Source organism: Podarcis pityusensis (assembly GCF_964106645.2).
Source record: "Podarcis pityusensis genome assembly, chromosome: 16".
In the NCBI taxonomy this organism is placed as follows: Eukaryota; Metazoa; Chordata; class Lepidosauria; order Squamata; family Lacertidae; genus Podarcis; species Podarcis pityusensis.
This window is the reverse complement of record NC_138041.1, coordinates 10,353,902-10,373,288: the sequence shown is the minus strand read 5'-3', so window position 1 is coordinate 10,373,288 and position 19,387 is coordinate 10,353,902. Positions and strand designations below refer to the sequence as shown.

At 48.9% G+C, this 19,387-nt stretch overlaps 1 protein-coding gene and 1 long non-coding RNA gene across 3 annotated transcripts in view; one reads left to right on the top strand and one right to left on the bottom strand.

Moving 5' to 3' along the window:
• ASH1L (ASH1 like histone lysine methyltransferase) overlaps positions 1 to 19,387 on the top strand; it is a 75,885-nt gene that overhangs the window by 14,714 nt on the left and 41,784 nt on the right. For both annotated transcript variants that reach the window (XM_080984481.1, XM_080984480.1), the window contains exon 3: positions 6,181 to 11,005. In XM_080984481.1, coding sequence (XP_080840607.1) covers positions 6,181 to 11,005 — 4,825 coding nt within the window. The remainder of the gene's footprint in view (positions 1 to 6,180; positions 11,006 to 19,387) is intronic.
• Positions 13,794 to 14,089, bottom strand: LOC308465769. Its single transcript, XR_013980564.1, has 2 exons — positions 14,053 to 14,089; positions 13,794 to 13,999 (listed from the first exon to the last, which is right to left on the bottom strand). It is a non-coding gene; the product is annotated as an uncharacterized lncRNA (long non-coding RNA).

Below are 19,387 nucleotides of genomic sequence, written 5' to 3'. Positions count from 1 at the left end.
AGAGGGGGCCACAGCTCATTTGCATGCTATTTCCATAGGGCTCCGTAGAGCTTTTCCTGGCATAGAAGGGAAGGGATTGCCTCCTTTCTCGATAATGCAGCTGAATATTGGATCATAATATTTCACACTTTAGAGTGTTAAATGTAAATTGCAAATGCTCCCTTAATTTTTATAGCAACCCTATAAGGAAGGTCAGTTTTGTTAATCCCTATAGTTTGGGACTGAGAATGAGAATATGTGTAGGTATTAATGTGTTTTCATCCTGCCCTTTCTCCAAGGCGCTAAGGGCACTCAGTGAGCTGCTTGGCCAAGAATCTGTCCCTCCCCAATAGCAGTCCAATAGTTTGTGCAATACACTGTGTTTTGGGGCACCCAGTGAGATCAAGTTGGAAGTTAGAAGGCTTCTAACTAGTAGAAATATGGGAATTGCTTTGCTGGATTAGACCTAAACACCATCTAATCTTCTAATCTGGGTTTTTTACCAGGGTGTGACCAGCCAGGTGCCTCTGGGCAGCAACAACCAGAGCATGGTGGTGATAACCCCTGTTTAGGGATTTCACATCTTTGCTGGCTATGTCACAAGCCATTGTTTTTCCACTCCGCCACCTGTCAAGCCCTGATGATGAAGGGAGTTTTCCAGTTTGGGGCACCACTGTTTGAAGGTGCCCCAACTGCCTTTCGGCAGCAGTATCCAAATCTCCTCCTGTCTACCTTTTCTACTGCAGAGCAGGAAAGGTTGCCAGTTTGCCTTCTACTGCCAAGGGCATTTGGGCTCCTTGGCCCACACAGCTGCCAAGCTTTGCATGCGGACCACCATACAACCACTGGAATGATCCCAGTTCACCACTGCAGCATCACAGAAGGTGGGAAGGGCTGGCCATCCACCAGGGGGCAATACCACACTCACCATGGTGAGGGTAGTTGTTGACACCCACCCCTCTTCTTTGCATCTGGCATTCAGCAGAATTCCATTGAGTTACTGTGGTTAAGAACTGTGATAGACTTATCTTTCATTAGCTTCTCTTTGGGAAACACTCCGCCCGCCACCTGCAGTTAGTTACTATAACTGAAGGTATTGCAGGTGGGACAGAGGGATATGAAGCAGGGGCCAGACAGATGAAGCAAAGAGGGTTTGTATGGAGCAGAAGTGAGGAGCCTCTGTCCTACATGTTGCTGAACTGCAGCTCCCATCATCCCTGGCCGTTGGCCATGCTTGTTGGGGCTGATGGGAGTTGCAGTTACGCACACATAGTGGGGGAGGCAAAGGGTCCCCCACATGTGACATAAATGATCACTGTGAAGGTGTGATGTGGGATTGTTTTCTCTGGTCTTGGGAAGAGTTATGGTCCAGGACTTTGTAGGGCAGAGTAGCTACCAGCCAGTCCAAGTGAGCCTGAAGCAGGTATGTGGTCCACTCCAAGGGCCATATTCTGGCAGCAGATCAGGAAGTTCTGAGTTCCAGAGTAGAAATCCCTGATGGGAGGCAGGAGCCTAGGCAGGCATTGCCCTCACACCAGTGATGGGTTGCTTGTACTGGGGAGCAAGTTCTGAGGATGGTGTTTATAGGGCTTAGTGGACTGGGATTGTCCCTAGGGATCAGCTTGACTTGAGCACCCAGGCAGGCTGGTAACAGCAGCCTTGACATTGCCCTCAAAGTATTGAAGTGCCAGCTATGCTTTCCATGGAAGCAGAATGCTGGTAGCACAGGAGGCAAGACACTGGAGCCAGACCACTAAAAGCCCCAGTTCCAGAGTGGATTCTGTTTGCTGCCTTAAAGGTGGTCCTTGGCTGAGTGCCTAATGGCATTAGGAATAGGTGGGGCATGGTTTCCAAGGCCTATGCATTGCCCATGTTGTCTTGGAGAGCTTTCTCCTCCCTCCCTGACCACAACAAGAGGAAGTAAAATATTCAATATGTGGCCCAGCTTAAGTCTGGAAGAAAAACGAAGCTGGGGGCTGAGAGAACACAGCGGGTAGCACTGCATAAAGGGGGAAAAACCTGTCCAAACAAGCTCTGGAGCCCCGGTCAGGATAGTGTTTTTCCCTTGGGAGTGTGCTGCACTCCGCTGAGCGCATTTACACCGTGCAGAGGCAGGAGCTTGAAGGCTTGTTCCTTTTGCCATGTAAGGGAGCCCCAAGCACCCTTGGTGGCTATTTTGGGAATGAGAATGGGCCCTTGCTTTTGACTCCAGTGCCGTAGGGCAGATTGTGGCTGCCTCCTCAGCTGCCTGTTCCATATGTGCACGCAAAGGAAGCAGAAACCCTTCTCTCTCTGCAAATGTAAGGCTCAAGCAAGAATGTACATACTATTGCAGCTGCCGTGGCAAAGCTGGGCTTGGTGCCAGACTCCTCTCCTCTCCTCTCTCTCTGCTACAAAATCCCTCCAGCGCCAGCAGCTTTCAAAGTAAACAACAGAGCAGGATCGAGAGGCATCCACCCTCTGTCTGTCTGTCTGTCTGTCTGTCTGTCTGTCGCAGCAGGGCCTCTAGTAGCAACTGAGCTTGGTTAGGGTTCAAGGCAAGCAGTTGGCAGGATGAGAAGGGAAGCCCAAGCTTGGGAGGAGATCAAAGCCTGCCATGTTCTAAAGGTTGTACGTTAATTGAGGTGGCTTAAGAGCAGCAGCTGTGAGCCCCCCCCCCCTTTTCCTGGGCAGCATCCCACCTCAGCCCCAAGACTCACTGGTGGCTTTAGGCAAGCTGCTGTGCTCTCTGCCTCCACTCCTCACCTGCAAAACAGGATCATAATGCTGGCTTACCTTTACAGCAGCCTTTCTTCAACTTGCTGCCCCCCCCCCCGATGTTGTTAGACTCCCAAACTCCCATCAGCTTTAGCCAGCATGGCGCAATAGCTGAGAGGAGTTGAACTTCTTAAAAAAAAACTTGTGGTGCACCAAGTTGAGGGAACCTGCGGCTGTAGTAATATAAAGATTGAGATTCTGTTCTGTGGAACACTCTGAATGGTAGCATTTATTATTTTTTGTGTTTTATATCCTACGTTTCTTCCACGAGGGCAGAGTACCTGGTTCTCCTTGGCAAACTCCTATCCAGGTGCTGAACAGATGCAGACCTGCTTAGCTTCAGCAAGGTTTTAGCACCATATTTATTCAGGCCATAACTTTGGCCACTAGCCTTTTCATGCTTTTGGTCAGGGACCTGCTGTTAGCTCCAATCTGCAGTAAGCCTAAGAGGTTTAAATTATTTAATTATTGTGTTTATATCTCACCTTTCCTTCAAGAAGCCGAAGGGCAGATTGTTAAAGTTTTTATATGGGCAGGTAAGAGCTCACCTGCTCCTCCAGGCCTTTGGTTTATTTTAATTCCTACCTGCTTGTGGGTTTAAAAAAATGGTTTAAATGCTTTCTGGTCTTCATGCTCTGATTATTTGTTCAGGTTTGCTTGTAATGTAACTATAAACAGTATTATAAGTGCTAATAACCGAAACATAGGGCCTGCATTTAAATTTCTTTCTGTAAGTGCCAATGTTTCTCTTGCCTTTTCTTAGAAGTCTTGAATAAGCAAAGCAGGTGGTTCTGATGCCGCTGGTGCAACCCGCTTCAGGCCAGTTGAAAACAGATGCTTGAAACCCCTAAGTGGTCCGAGTTCAGGGTACGTTAAGGACCACCCATTCCCTTGCAATACCTTGATCTCCCAGAGGCCCTGTGCTGAGTGTCTCTTGTTATCTGGGACAGGACTTTTCAGCAGTGGAGCTCCCTGGGGTAGTTTGTTTGGTCCCCTCTCTGTTGGTGTTTAGGTAGCAAGCAAAGGCTGCTTTTCAAGGGAGTCTTTATGGAATTCCTGAGCATGAGGGAATGCTCTGCCAATTCCTGCTTCTGCCTAGCTGTGCTGGTTTGTTTTATTGGCTTAATTAGTGACATGGAGGTTTTTCAAGTGCTTTTTTTTTTCTGTGGAAAATCTTCCATTTCGTAACAATGACTTGAAGCTGATTGCAAATAAATATAAGGCAGGCTTGGCAATTTCAAAGCTTTTAGCTTTATTAAATGCATGTAAAATAAGCATGCTGAATTAGGGCATCAGAATTTTTTTCTGCAGCAAACTGAATATTTTCCAATGCAAAGTACCCTTATTTGCATAGGAAAGTTTTCTGGAAGTCTTTCCAATTCAGAATTTGCTGGAAAACCCACATCATTGGGAGTTTTGTCAACTTTCTTGGACATTTTTTTACGGGAAGGAACTTTCCTCCCTTCATGTTCTTGCCCCACCCTGTTAACACTAAGCCTCCCTGCCAGGTGCTTAAAATTACCCCACAATGGATGCTTCCACTGTAGCCTTGTTTCATCAACATAATTACTTGCCCTTTATTTATTACATTAGCACCATTCCCAAGGTGTCAGATCAGCCTACATTTTGCTTTCCCATTTTGTCCTTGACCCCACTCTGTGCAGAAGGCAGGCAAAGCTAACAGGGAGTGTGATTTGGCAAAGAGCTGCTTATGGCCCAGTGTGGGATTTGAGCCTAGGTCTCCACACCTTGGGCCAAAGTAGCACCTTGCGGTGCTCCACTTACTGCAAGCACCTATTAAGCTGCGGGCCATTTAGATCATTCATGCAACAGAATCAGGAGTGTGGCAGAGTGCCGGGACCCATAGATTCAACCCTATTTCACACACAATAATAATTCTGTTTGTCCAAGCTTTTTGCTGAACCTGACAACCATTTCATATTTGATTCATCTCTTGACTTTGGTTCCTGGATCTGCTTTTCTTTAGTTTTTTTTAGCCAGTTTTATTATTTGTTGTAAGCCATCTTAGAAGGCCTAACCATAAAAGAATGGTGGTGTATCCAATAAATAACAAGCAAGTAGTCTTGATTTCCTGGGCCTCCCATTTTTTACTTTGACCTGGCAAGGAACCCGCGTCCCTTTTAATGGCCACTGTTCCATTAGCCAGCCCTTGCTGGCCTGCCTGCTTACCCTCTTAGTTGCCTATAAACGCCTGCAGCTATTAACCTGCTGCTGCTCTACCAGCACATCCACCCTAACTACACAACCATGTACCCTGTGTGTTTCCTTTCCTGGTCTCTTACACTTGCTTGCATATACTAAATCATGTCTCCAGTCAGCCGACGAGCTCCTTGGCAGAGCAGGGGCTGTTTCTCTGTGTGTTCTGGAAATCCCCCAGTGTGCTTGAGGTGCTGTGAATGAAAAATTAATTACTGAAATGTATGAATGGAAGAATTCCTTTGAGTCAATAAATTGTATGGTCCTAGTAATAAGGGATGGGCATGTTCTCAAATAGTGAGAGAAATGTGAAAAGTGGGTGGGGTGAGTAATGCAATTCTTAACCAGCATTGGAAAGGTCCCAAGTACTTGGTTTTCCAAACTTCTCAAAGCTCTGGTTGGCAGTTAGTGTGAGTGTGGGCAAAGGCTCTAACCCCTGTCTCCCACCCCAAAGTCCCCAGCCAAGGAGTCTGTTGAGCAAGAATGGGGAAGCCATGGCCTTATGAAGGCTGATAGACTGCTTCTCTCATCATCACTGACTGTCAGCCATGCAGAGGGAAGTCCAACAATTTTGGAGGGCCATGCCTTCCCCACTGCTGCTGAAGATAAGTTCTCCCTCTCTAGCCCCCTTTCCCTCCCTAAGATTGGCAGCTCAGGTGGAGGGGCCTCTAGTTGATGATTCCTGTTCTAAAATATCTGTAACACATAGTAACTGCAGTATTGTCTCAGCTCTGTACAGGCCATGGTACTTCAAATTTCTGTTCCTCTTTCTAATAATTTAAATCCTCTCTCCCAGCTGTGCCTGTGAGAAACCACTTAGATCCCCCAGGTTTTTGTTTGTTTTTTAAGATACTAGATGTTTGACTTGTGCATGTAGAAACCAAATTCCACTTTTCTTTGTTGGTACGATCCGTTTCCCCCCGTTCCCCCCATATTTGTCCCATCAATGCCTTTTTCCCTTGGCCCCCTGGTTTCCAGCCCTGCAGTACTTCACAAACAGAAATGACCCATTAACCAAATAGCAAAGGCCTGTGTCTGTGTTGCCAGTAGATGGGGTTGGGAAAATAACAAAATCGGATCCTTCTCCTGGCTCACACAGCGTTGGTACCTCAGAAATATTTTCCCTAGGCCTGCCAGTGCAAACCAATATGATACAAGGAATGCATCCTCCCTTGTCGATGCCTGGGTGCTTAAAGCTTTTCTCATTCTTTTTCTTTAAATGCATAGGACCCGTCAAAGCTGTACAAGAAGAGTGGAGAAGCCACAGCGCCGACTGACAGCTCTGCAGCCGAGGGCAGGCCGAGGGAGAGCAGCCCTCTTTCAAAGAAACTTTCGCCGCTGCGCTCCGAAGTGACCGATTATGGGAAGTCAGCACTTTCCACTCCGGCCAGTAGTCGCGACCCAGACTCAAAGGACAGAGCTCAGATTAATGGAGCACCAACGGTGACAGAAAAACTGGCTCAGCTTATTGCAACTTGCCCCCCGTCAAAGTCTTCCAAAACGAAGCAAAAGAAGCCCTTCATGGGAATTGCTTCTGGATTTGCTAAAGACTCCGGAAAGAAGCTGCCAGTGGTTGGGGCTGTGACCGTGCCGGCGAGCAAGGACTTTGTAAAGAAACAGCTTGGAAGCGGCACTGTGGGCGTTGCTTTGAGTAACAAGGACTTTGCAAGGAAGCCACCGGGGATTAGTAGTGGTGCTGGACTAGTCAGCAAGGACCCTGGGAGCAAAAAGCAACCAGGGGCTTGCCCCAGCATGCCTGGGCTAGTTAGCAAGGACTGTGGGAAGAAGCTACCAATCCTTGGCTCCCCAATGGGATTGGTCAGCAAGGAAATCGGAAGGAAACCACTGTTGTCTGGCATGCCAGTTGGGCTAGTCAGCAAGGATTCTGGGAAAAGGCTTCTGGGGACTAACAGTCCGGTTGGATTACTTCCCAAGGATTCTGGGAAAAAGATGCTGGGGACTGTTAGTCCACCTGGAATGGTTAACAAAGACACTGGAAAGAAGCTACCAGGACCAGGCGGTCCAATTGCATTTTTTAATAAGGATGCTGGGAGGAAACATCCAGGGTCAGATGGGCTGATCGGATTGGTCAGCAGGGACTCTGGAAAGAAGCTGCCAGGGCTTGGTGCTTCAAGCGGATTGGTGAATAAAGACGCTGGAAAGAAGCCTCTGGGGGCTAGCAGCCCAATTGGATTGATTACTAAAGAGTCTGGAAAGAAGCCACCGGGGGTTGGCATTCCAGCGGCCTTGGCTGCTAAGGACTCTGGGAAGAAAATGGCAGGGGCCAGCAGTCTGTGTGGGCTGGCCAATAAGGACTCAGGGGCTTTGAAAGCAGATGCTGCTCACCCTTCCGTGGAACCCTTCAAACGGTGTTCTGCGAATGTCATAAGTCACGAAAGTCCTTTGCCGCCAGGCCTCTTGAAAGACAGTGTGGGCAGTAAGCCTTTTGAGAAGCATGTTGCAAGGCAGAGTAAAGAAAGCATCCCGGAAAAGGTAACAGTTCAAAAAGAAGCGTCAGGTGGAGGCAAGGAAGGGGCCTGCAGTCAGCAGGACAGCTCCTCGTCCAGTGAAAGGGGCACGTTTGAAGCACCCAAGCATGATAAACAACTGCCCGTGTATTGCACTTCCCCCGAATTCAGGACTTCAGGAGGCGCTTCTGATGTATCTACAGCCAAATCTCCATTCAGTGCTGTTGGGGAGGGGGGCCTCCCCTCCCCCTCCCCAGCCGCCTCTGTCACTGCTTTAACGCGTAGCCCCACAGCAACCTTGGCTCAGTTAGCTTCCAACCCTCTGCATTTAAATAGCACGCCTGAGCTCTTAGAAGGAATTTCCGAGCAGAGTAGCAAGACCCCGTTTGCCTCTGACAGCACGCGCTCAAGTATGAACCGGGTGCCGAATCCTGGCTCGCACGCTGCTGGCAAAGGGGTCGGCAGGGAATTAAACGGTTCCAAAGCTGTGCATGCCGATGACCCCAAACCGAGCCCCACCTTAGGCAGGAAGCCCAGCCTGGCAACTGACTCTAACACCCGTGCCACTGTTGCCCCTTCGGTGGTTAGCTTCTCCAGCTTGTTCAACAATAAGCCCTTTCTAAAGATTGGTGCCATGGCTGCATCAGGTAAACCCTGCCAGGGGGTGGAAACTCTGAGCAGCAGTGGCGGCGGCCCGCAAGCAACACCTCTGAAGAAAAGGAAAGGAAGGAAGCCGCGCTGGACTAAGGTAGTCTCCAGGAGCACTTGCCGGCCTCCCAAAGGTCTAGAATTGGGGAGGCCTGAGCTTTTCAAGAACATTTCTTGCAGCGTGCTGTCAAACAGTAGCCTAGATCAGGCCAAGCTCTTCAAAAGCGCAGGCCCGCCTTCCTTTGCCCAGCACGAGTTTGTCAAGCGCCAGTTGCCAAAGCTCAGCAAGTCCAGTAGCATACAGTCCCTCTCTCTGCTCGGCAGCGTCGAGAAGGAGCCGAGCAAATTTTACAGCCCCCACATGCAGGCTTCCGTTGGGTGCATCTCGGACGACCTGCTGCCTGAAATGTACAAGTCCAAAAGGGGCAGGTCGAAATCCAAAGAGATGCCTCACCTGGAGGGCCCCCCGAAGCGGACCCTGAAGATCCCTGCCTCTAAAGTGTTTTCAGTGCAGTCGAAGGAAGAGCAAGAACCTCCAGTGTTGCATCCGGAGGTGGAGATCCCGTCTTTTCAGCAGAGCCTCACAGAGCAAGCTTTCCCGAAGAAGAGGGGCCGTCCGAAGAGGCAGATCAGATCAGGGGTCAAGATGAAACCCCCTGTCCTCTCCGTGGCGCCCTTTGTCACTGCGGACAGTTCCAACAAGCTGGATTGTGAAAGCGACCAGCGGCAGAGCGAGGATTTCTTTGAAGTGGCAAGCCCGTTAGAAGGCCCCGAGGAGCCTGGGAAGGCAAGCGCCTGCAACATGACTGACCTTGAGGTAGAGCCGGACCGCAAGGAGAGCAAGCGCAGCAATGGGCAGCTGATGAAAACCATCATCAGGAAAATCAACAAGATGAAGACGCTGAAGCGGAAGAAGCTCTTGAATCAAATCCTCTCGTCTACTGCGACAGAACCAAATAAAGGGAACGTGCAATCCAAGCTCCACACGACAGTGTCGACCCTCGCTGCCACGTTTGGCTCGAAACTAGGCCAGCAGATCAACGTCAGCAAGAAAGGAACAATCTACATAGGAAAGAGGCGAGGCAGGAAGCCGAAAGCTGTCCTGAATGGCATCTTGGCCGCTAATGCTGACAGCTTGACTCTTCTTGAAAAGTCTGCCCAGCAGGCGACGGGGACGACGCTCGGACAAGCAGTGGCTCCTTTGCTCCCTTCAGCCACAAATAACCCTGAGATTCTTCCTTCACCCGTTTGTTCTCAGTCATCGGGGGTGAGCGGAGGGCAGAGCCCTGTCAGCAGCGACATGGGCTTTGTGGAGCCCAACTCGGTGCCCTATCTGCACCTCCACTCCAGGCAGGGAAGCGTGGTTCAGACCCTGGCAATGCGGAAGGCCTCGAGGGCCCGGAGGAGGCTCTCCCCGCCGACTCTTCTCCCCAATTCCCCATCCCACATGAGCGAACTCGGCTCGCTGAAGGAAGCCACTCCGTCGCCCATCAGCGAGTCCCACAGCGACGAGACGATTCCCAGCGACAGTGGGATCGGGACCGACAACAACAGCACTTCCGACAGGGCGGAGAAGTTCTGTGGCCCGAAGAAGCGGCGGCACTCCTTTGACCACATCTCCCTCGTCCCCCCCGAGACCTCGACGGTCCTGAGCAGCCTCAAAGAGAAACACAAGCACAAGTGCAAGCGCCGCAGCCACGACTACCTGGCCTATGACAAGATGAAGAGGCAGAAGCGGAAGAGGAAGAAGAAGTACCCGCAGCTGCGGGGCAGGCAGGACCCCGATTTCCTGGCGGAGCTAGAGGAGCTGATCAGCCGCTTGAGCGAAATCCGGATCACCCACCGGAGCCACCATTTCATCCCCCGGGACTTGCTGCCCACGATTTTCCGCATCAACTTCAACAGCTTCTACTCCCACCCCACCTTCCCTCTGGATCCTTTGCACTACATCCGAAAGCCCGACCTGAAGAAGAAGAGAGGCCGGCCACCCAAAATGCGTGAGGCCATGGCGGAAATGCCCTTTATGCACAGCCTCAGCTTCCCCCTCTCTGGCACTGGGTTCTACCCCTCTTACGGCATGCCTTACTCTCCTTCTCCCCTTGCGGCCGCTCCCATCGGCCTGGGCTATTACGGGCGGTACCCGCCGACCCTCTACCCGCCTCCGCCTTCCCCTTCGTTCACCACCCCGCTGCCGCCTCCGTCATACATGCACACCGGCCACTTGCTCCTCAACCCCGCCAAGTACCACAAGAAGAAGCATAAGCTGCTTCGCCAGGAGGCCTTCCTCACCGCCAGCCGGGCGCCCCTCCTCTCCATGAGCACCTACCACCCCAGCGTCCCACCGGAGATGGCCTACGGCTGGATGCTGGAGCACAAGCACCGCCACCGCCACAAGCACCGCGAGCACCGCTCCTCCTCAGAGCAGCCGCAGGTCTCCCTTGACAACTTGGCACCCAGCGGCCCTTCCCGAACCGTCCTGGAGTCCCTGAAGCGCTACCGTTTTGGGAAGGAGGCCGTTGGCGAGAGGTACAAGCATAAGGAGAAGCACCGTTGCCACATGGCCTGCCCGCACTTGTCCCCTTCGAAAGGCCTGCTTGGGAGGGAAGAGCAGTGGGTCCGGAGGGAGCCGGCAGAGCCCAACTCCTCCCTGGCTCTGGGGCTACAGACGCCACTGCAGATAGACTGCTCAGACACTCCGCCCAACCTGCCTCTGGGGAGGTTCACTCCCAGCTCCGAGCCAGTCAGCAGCGACGAGCACACAAACCTTTTTACCAGTGCAATAGGCAGCTGCCGAGTCTCCAGCTCTGCTGCCACCGGCGGGCGCAAAAAACTGTCTGATGGCTCCGGACTCTTTGGCCCCCAGGAAGCCTCGCTCAGCCGGCCTCTCCGGAAGGAGACGTTGCCCCCTATGGAGAAGGCAGGGCCAACCTTGTCAGGTAAGAGACCTCTTCTCTTGTATGTGTGTCAATGCAATCTTTTAACAGCACCTGGAGTTAGCAAGGCTGAGCCTGCCACCACTTCAGCATGTCAGGTGGGAGGAAAAAGAAGGTTCTGGGGTTATGAGCAGTTGTATGCAAATCTAGACCTGCCCGGGGGTGGGGATGTTTTCCAGCCTGTGTTCCCAGAGATCTGGAGCTTTGAAGTACATCAAGCAGAGGGGTCTGACCTGCTGACCAGGTGTGTCCAGGTTCAGAGCAGCCTAGTTGATCCAGAGGCTTCATGCTCTCTGCCAAATGAACATAAGAAACTGCTGTATACCAGATCAGACCACTGGTCCATCTGAAAAGAGAGGAGGAAACTCCCCATGTTTGTTGTGAGTTTAACATAATGGTTTTTTTGGAGGGGGAGGGGGAAGAGATCTTTACTCGAGCACATTTTTAGCAACAAAATATTGCAGTAACTCCTGTCCCCTGGTCATCATTTCATCTTCTTTTTTTCTTTTTTGCTTGCCTATGATGCTACCCCAGTTTTGTGTTTGGTCCTTGTTGGTTCATCTAGCCCAGGGGTCTGCAACCTTTAAGACAAAAAGAGCCACTTGGACCCGCTTCCGAAGAAAAAAAAACTGGGAGCCGCAAAACTCGTCATTATAAAAGTAACTTTTTTGTCACTTTTTTATTATTTCTTTGTTTGACCCCTCAGAATTACTTCTCCTCATAGAAATAAACGTTAAATTAACAAGTTACCTTTTTTTGTGTGTGTGTTCTTCACTCCCCTTCAAAACAGTGACCAGCTTACATGCCCCCTTTCAATGCAGTGACCAGCGTACATGCCCCTTACAATGTAGCGGGCGGGCGGGAAGGTGACGTCGGGACAGTGCGTGACTAACGCACGCACCGCCCCATGCGATGTCACAGCCAGTACAGCGCCCGCCACAGTGGGGAGTGTCGGGGCGCACAATGCGCCTCCTCCCCTCGCTAGTATCCGCCCCGGAGCCGCGGCAAAGGTGTAAAAGAGCCACATGCGGCTCCGGAGCCGCGGGTTGCAGACCCCTGGACTAGCCCGTTACTCTTGACTTACAGTGAGCCACACTTATTGGTCCACTACTGCCCACACCAATGGGCAGTGACTTTCCAGGGTTTCAGACAGGAAATCTTCCCCAGCCCTACTTGGAGATGCCAGAGATTGAAGCCTGGTCTTTCTGCATGCAAAGCAGCTGCACTAATACTCTGATTGGCAGTGGCTCTCCAAGACTTTTGTTGCATTTATGCTTTAACAATATTGTTTTAGATTGCTTAGATTAAAAAAAAAACCTATATTAAGCAGTTTTAAAACTGTTTTTGTATAGATAAATAAGATTAAAATATTGGGGGAGGTATTTCCCCTTTACCTACTACCTTAGTCGGAGATTTAACCAAGGCAAAGTAGAAGCTCTGCCTCTGAGCTGCAGTGCCGCCCCCCCCCCCACAAAAAAAAATCAGGTCATTTGTGTAAGGACCAAGGCTACATGTCCCTCTTTCCTGGTGTGCTGGCAGCGGGATATGTTCTTAGCAAAGGAGAAAAAGGCCTGATTCTGTAGGGGAGCCAGTGACAACTGGAGAGAATCCCAGGTCTTTTATAATCCTGACACCATAAAAATGTGATTCCATCTCCTAGTAATTGGAAATAATTATGTTGAATGGCCAGTTGCTATTTCTCAAGATCATGCTCTGTTTTTAGAGGGGTAGCTATGTTAGTCACTTGTGGCACCTTAAAGGCTAAACAAATCATTAAACCTTTGTGGTCTACAGCCCGCTCTGCTAGATGCAGGAAGTGTTAACCTGAGTTGCAAGTACATATACATACATAATGGGGCAAGGGAATTGTAAACAGTGACATCAGAAGGGGATTAAGTGTGGAAAGTACAAGGACAATGAGAATGTGCAATAAACAGTGGTAATTAGCAAAACAGTCGCTGATGACACAGACATCCTGGCATTGGTAAACCAATCGACACAGGCAGTGTGCTATTTTGATTAATTCCACATGTGATAGCATTGAACCCTTTTATACGGTGTAATTCGGCAGTTTCATAGTGCAGCCTCCCTTTGAAAGTCCCTTTCTTTCAGGGTGGCTACTCTAAGGTCCTTTACATCATGTCCTGGGAATGTCAAGTGTGTGTGTAAGAAATGGGTTGAATGTGGGATTTATACATTAGATAAGCTGTTACATTCAGATGGAGAATTTTTGTCATTTTTTTATGGTATAAATATTATTTGCCAGTGAGTGCTGAATGACAGTCTCTTCAGTTACAGCATCTGTTGGTGTCTATTTATGGGTGGTTTGCTTTGTTGGAGGAAATCACTGGAGTTTCTCAGAAAACTAAATTCACAATTCCTGTATATAAATGCCTATTTGACCTTTGTAAAGGAGGTCTTCAGGTTGTGGAATAGGGAATTAGGATGTGCTGGACAACCTAAACAATGGGAAATTGCATTAAAATCGATACAGAATGTTTCTCTGGATTTGAAATTGAGACTGATCCAGCAAAAATTGTTTCAGATACATTGGACTCCACTATATTTCCGCATGAAGGTACTGCTTAATGATAGATCCTGGAAGTGTAATGCTGAAAAGGGACATGATTCAGGCATGTCCAGTGATGTGTTCTTTTTGCTCTGAAGCTGTGTATACATTTTGTACTTATGAAGTCTTTTATGTTCCCAAATGTTCAAGTACTTTAAAACTATATATTTCTGTAGTACAGTGGTGCCTCGCAAGACGAAATTAATTCGTTCCGCAAGTCTCTTCGTCTTGCGAGTTTTTCGTCTTGCGATGCACGGTTTCCCATAGGAATGCATTGAAAATCAATTAATGCGTTCCTAAGGAAACCGCCTTCAGACCAGGTCCGGGGACAGTCTGTCCCCCGACCTCTTCTGAAGGCTGGGGGGGGGGGACAAGGGCTTTTCTTCCCACCCCCAGCATTTTAAAAAACCCGGGACAGCGGAGGACTTCTCCGCTGTCCGGGGCGATCTTAAAATGCTGGCAGGCGGCATTTTAAAATCACCCCGGGACAGCGGAGGACTTCTCCGCTGTCCGGGGCGATTTAAAAGCCCCTGGGAAGGCGGGCAGGGGGGACAAAGACTTTTGCCCCCCGCCGGCCTTCAGAAGGTGTTCCTGCCCCGCCGCCCGGCTTCGGAGGAGCCTTCTGAAGCCGGGCGGTGGCGGGAGGTGTTCCCGGACCTGTTTTGAAGCAAGGGGTGGAGGGGAGAAGATCGCTTCTCCGCGTTGCCGCCCCTTGCTTCAAAAGGGGTCCAGGGAGAAAGGGGAAGACGCGTGCCTTTCCCTCTGTCCCCGGACCTGTTTTAAAGCAAGGGGCAGCGGGGAGAAGATTGCTTCTCCCCGTTGCCTGCCCCGCAATCTCCGAGGGGCAGAGGGGAAGACGCGCGCCTTCCCCTCTGTCCCCTCTTTTGAAGCAAGGGATGGAGGGGAGAAGATCGCTTCTCCGCGTTGCCGCCCCTTGCTTCAAAAGGGGTCCGGGGAGAAAGGGGAAGACGCGTGCCTTCCCCTCTGTCCCCGGACCTGTTTTAAAGCAAGGGGCAGCGGGGAGAAGATTGCTTCTCCCCGTTGCCTGCCCCGCAATCTCCGAGGGGCAGAGGGGAAGACGTGCGCCTTCCCCTCTGTCCCCTCTTTTGAAGCAAGGGGCGGAGGGGAGAAGATCGCTTCTCCACGTTGCCGCCCCTTGCTTCAAAAGAGGTCCGGGGACAGCGGGGAAGATGCCAGCATTTTAAAAAACCTCGGGACAGTGGGGGACTTCTCTGCTGTCCAAGGCGATTTTAAAATGCTGGCAGGCAGCAGCGAAGCCTTCGCTGCCGCCCGCCAGCATTTTAAAATCGCCCCGGACAGCGGAGAAGTCCTCCGCTGTCCCGGGGTTTTTAAAAAACCTCTCCGCCCCCCCGCCAGGCTTCGGAGGAGGTCCGAGGACAGTGGGGAAGACGCGCTGCGCTTCCCCGCTGTCCCGGAGATTTCCCTATGGGCTTTCGTCTTGCGAAGCAAGCCCATAGGGAAATTCGTTTTGCGAAGCGCCTCCAAAACGGAAAACCCTTTCTTCTAGCGGGTTTTCCGTCTTGCGAGGCGTTCGTCTTGTGGGGCACCACTGTATTGGGATTAACAGCAGGACAACAAAAGTGGATGTTGCAAACCCTTGTGCTCGTTATGAGTCTTGTAAGTCAAGCTTGGAAGTATAAAGAGCCACTGCCTATTACACAATACATTTAAACCTATATTTTTCTAAACACCAAATTTGTTTTTTGACACCTGGAGGGCTTATATCAATTTACATGTTTAAGTTTAGTGGAAAGTATTGATGACTATAGGATTCTCAATGTGAGCTTTGTATTGTATTTTTCTTCCCACCCCCTTTTTAACACATATCTTTCTGTTTTTGTCTTCTTTATTAAATTGGATACTTAAACATATTTTAGTTTTTAAAAATGTCCTGGGACGTTGCAATGTTCCCTCATCAGCTCTTGAATAGTGCCATTTCTGATGTCAGAGTTTTGTCCATTCTTTTGCACAGAGACCGATTCTCTTTGTTCTTGGTAGAATGCAGAAGGGCATTGCTGGCAGATGATGGCACATTGGAAGATGAGCAGGTGACTGAACCCCCAGTGTTGTGGATGGCATTATTAGGCCCTGTAATCATGTTGCCTTAGCAGACATAGGGACAAAGTTGTCATATGAGTCTCCTGCAGGGGCTGGTCTCTTTGCCTCTGTCTCTGTTACATGGTCTGTTGTTGATGGTGAGTAGCTGTTTTAAGTTGGAGAGTTGTCTATAAACTACTACTACTACTACTACTATACTATTTATATGCTGCCCATCTGACTGGGTTGCCACAGCTACTCTGGGAGCTTCCAACAACTATAAAACCACAGTAAAACATCAAACATTAAAAACATTAAAATACAGGGCAGCCTTCAGGTGTCTTCTAAACGTCATTGACATCTGACAGGAGGGCGTTCCACAGGGCAGGCAGGACTGCTGAGAAGGCCCTCTGTCTGGTTTCCTGTAACTCACTTCTCGCAACGAGCATCCAGGCTGAATGATGGGGCTGGAGACACTCCTTCAGGCATATAGGGCATTATATACAGATCCACCACACAAGGCTTGTGAGTGAAGTGTCAAGTGTCCAGCATGAGCTGTACAGTATTAATGCTATGCTTGAGTGTTTTCAGCTGGTAACTCTGTGCATAAATGGGTACAATTCTGACATCGGAGATGGCAATATTCAGAAGCCAGTGGAGGAACCTTTCAACCTTCCAGGACATTTTTTTTAAAAAATTGTTTTTTATTAAAGATTTTCCTCATTCACAAAATCACATGCATTGTCTCTTTCTTCAGGTTGCGTTTTCTACAGATCAGTTACATTTGTCATGAGACATTGGTGTTATATGCAATATAGGGTTGGGCAAAAAAGAGGGGGGGCAGGAGAGAGGGGGTGGGGTGGTAAAGCTTCTGTTCTTTTACTTAGTGTATATGTGGAGTTTTGCGTCAGTGTCACTTGGATAGGTTCTTTTTCTATTCACTTTTTATGTTTCCTTGGTGGTAAGAGAGGTTGGAGTGGCCTAGGGTGTGGTTGATTGTCTTTGGTTAGCTGCAGTAGGATTTGTTGGGGGGGGGGTTGTTGGGTTAAGTTAGCTATATTCAGTTGTATGCTGTCAGTGGGTTTGTGTTGTTGTCTTGTTGGACTGTGTATGTGTTAAAGGGGAGCCATACCGGAGTCTTCCAGGACTTTTTGCAAGTGACCTTAAAGTGGACTTTATGGAACAAAGGAATTTCAAAGGCAGATTGCATCTTGAAACTGCTGAATTACAATATATCAAGAGGTTTAATGGTTTCACAAGTGGAATGAATCAAGACAATGGATTATTAGCACATTATATATGTTAATTGGCTTACCATTGCCGAAATGTGCCTGTCTTCAACAACTGTGTTGTGAATTACCACCGTTTCTTATGTAACCATCACCATTTCTACTTTTCTGCATTCGTTTTCGCTCTGACCTCACTGTTTACAATTCTCCCCCTCTCAAAAAAAAAAAACATTAAAGAAAATCCCAACAACCCACCCACACACCATGTGTAACTGTAACTGAGGATGACACTTCATTCACCTGATGACTGTAGACTGCAAAAGCTTATGCTGTAATAATTTTTTTAGTCATGAAGGTTCCATGAAACTCTTCATGGTTTCTTCTCTAGGCCTGGTAACCGCACTGGTTAAGCAAACTGAGTGACTACAGTTCCCAGCATCCCTGACCGCTGATTCTGCTACCTAGGAATGATGGAAGTTGTGGTCCAAAAACAGCTGGAGACCCAAGTTTGGGAAACCCTGTTATAAACAATTCTGTGGGCTTGGTTACTGGGTTGAAACACCAAAGGCACAAGTCAGTTTCTTGGGTGGTTTAAAAAAACCAACAAAAAAACTGTGTTGATAACATTTCTATACAAAACAGAGTCTTGTGGCATCTTAAAGACTACCAGATTTATTGAGGCTTACGCTTTCATGGTTCTCCACAAATGTTTATGCTGTAATAAATCTTTTAGTCTTTTAACTGCCACTAGGCTCCGTTTTTGTTCTTGCCGTAATATACTACTAACACCATTACTCCTCTAGAATTTGCCAGGTTTGCTACAGACAGTCTGAAGTTTTTGTTTTTTAACAAGCAGGTAAATATTCAATTTTAGTCATCCTTTTAGTAACACCCATGGATGTCAGTGGACTTAAGAGTGCTTAACAGTGTTTTTTTAAAAAAAGTTTGTTCTGCAAGCTAATTTTTACTCTGGATCCAAAATCAGGCTTTTAGACCTTGCTGAGAAGCCTCCACATCAATATCTAGTGGCACTCTTGCTGCCCTTCTTGCACCTAAAATACCCCCAGATTTGGCTTGTTACCCCTCCTCTTTTCCCACAGGTTAGGTACCTGGTTCCCCCCAAAGCCCCCAGTTTAGCTCCCCTCTTAGAGGCTGAGTGCGACATCCTCCCTCAACGGGTTAAGTCTGAAAAGCAGGAGGAGAAAACAGGTTGTGTTGGTTAGTGCAGTTCTGGGAATTTCCCGAGGAATTCCATTACCGTGAGTGAGCTGACTTGGATTTGATGAGAAACAGCCTTAATTAGAAGGAAAACAGACATTTTAGGCCGAAGCCTGCCGAGTGCCATCTCTGAATCATTGCGTCTCTGCTAGTGCATTTAATTGGTGAGTCAGATGAAAATGTATCGCTTTCAGTAAGTGCGCTTCCCACAATTGAAACCAGCTGTTTTCATCTGAGAGCAGCTTTCAGCTCTGCGCTTGGCTCGTTCACCTTTCCTTGCCACATCTCAGGCATGTTGTGCAGCAAAGGCCCTGGAGGGCTGTGCATTTAAGTAGCGCCGAGATAAACACCTCTGGAACTTTCCTCGTTTGGCCTGCGGCACACACACACACACACACACACACACACACTGTGGAGGCCGTTGCAAGCTTGATCGCCAAGGCTGCGCTTGGTTTCCTGACAAGCGTGCCTATATAACATCCGACGAGACCCATAATTTCACGTGGTGCTCTTTGCATCACCACCATTCACTTAGCCAGAATTAACGCAAAAAGAGAGAGAAAAGCGTCTTCAAGTTTGCAAACATGCCCCCACTTAAAGCATCGATATACAGTCTCCTCTGTAATGAGGTTCTGTTTAATTTATTTATTTTGTTTGTTCAGTTATACTTAATAGCCTACTTTTCACGAATGGTCCAAGGGCAGGTTGCAGAAATGTCCCAATTAAAACGATAAAACAGGTAGAAATTATATTAAAGCCATAAGATAAAATGACAGAACTGAACTAGAAACAGAATTAGCAAAAGAGCAGCACTGAACAGTGCAGCAGGAGGGAGTAACTAATTTTACTTTCATAGAATTGTAGAGTTAGAAGGGACCACGAGGGTCATGTAGTCCAACCCCCCTGCAGTGCAGGAATCTTTTGCTCAATGTGGGGCTCGAACGTTGGTGTTCCTGCTGCCGATTGGGACTGGTAGAGCAGAAGGCAGAGATCCTGCAGTAGGGGGAGCCAGAGCCAATGACAGGCAGAGCCAACTAACTTTGGTTTTGTCTCCAATCCCCTCCTTGCTTAGTTGTACAATGGGCAACACTGAGATTTAGGAAGAGGGAGCCAGTTCGGCAGCTGATTGAGAGCAGATTGAAGCTGGTGGGGCAGTGCTTCATTTGCCGTAATTGGCCAGCCTCCTCTGGGAAGAAGAAATTTGACTTTTGGGAAGAAGAAATTTGACTTTCACAGCCATGAAAGAAAAAAATAAAAAGCCTACCGTTAAGGGTCAAACTATGGGGGGGGGGGGTCAACCATGGTTTTTGT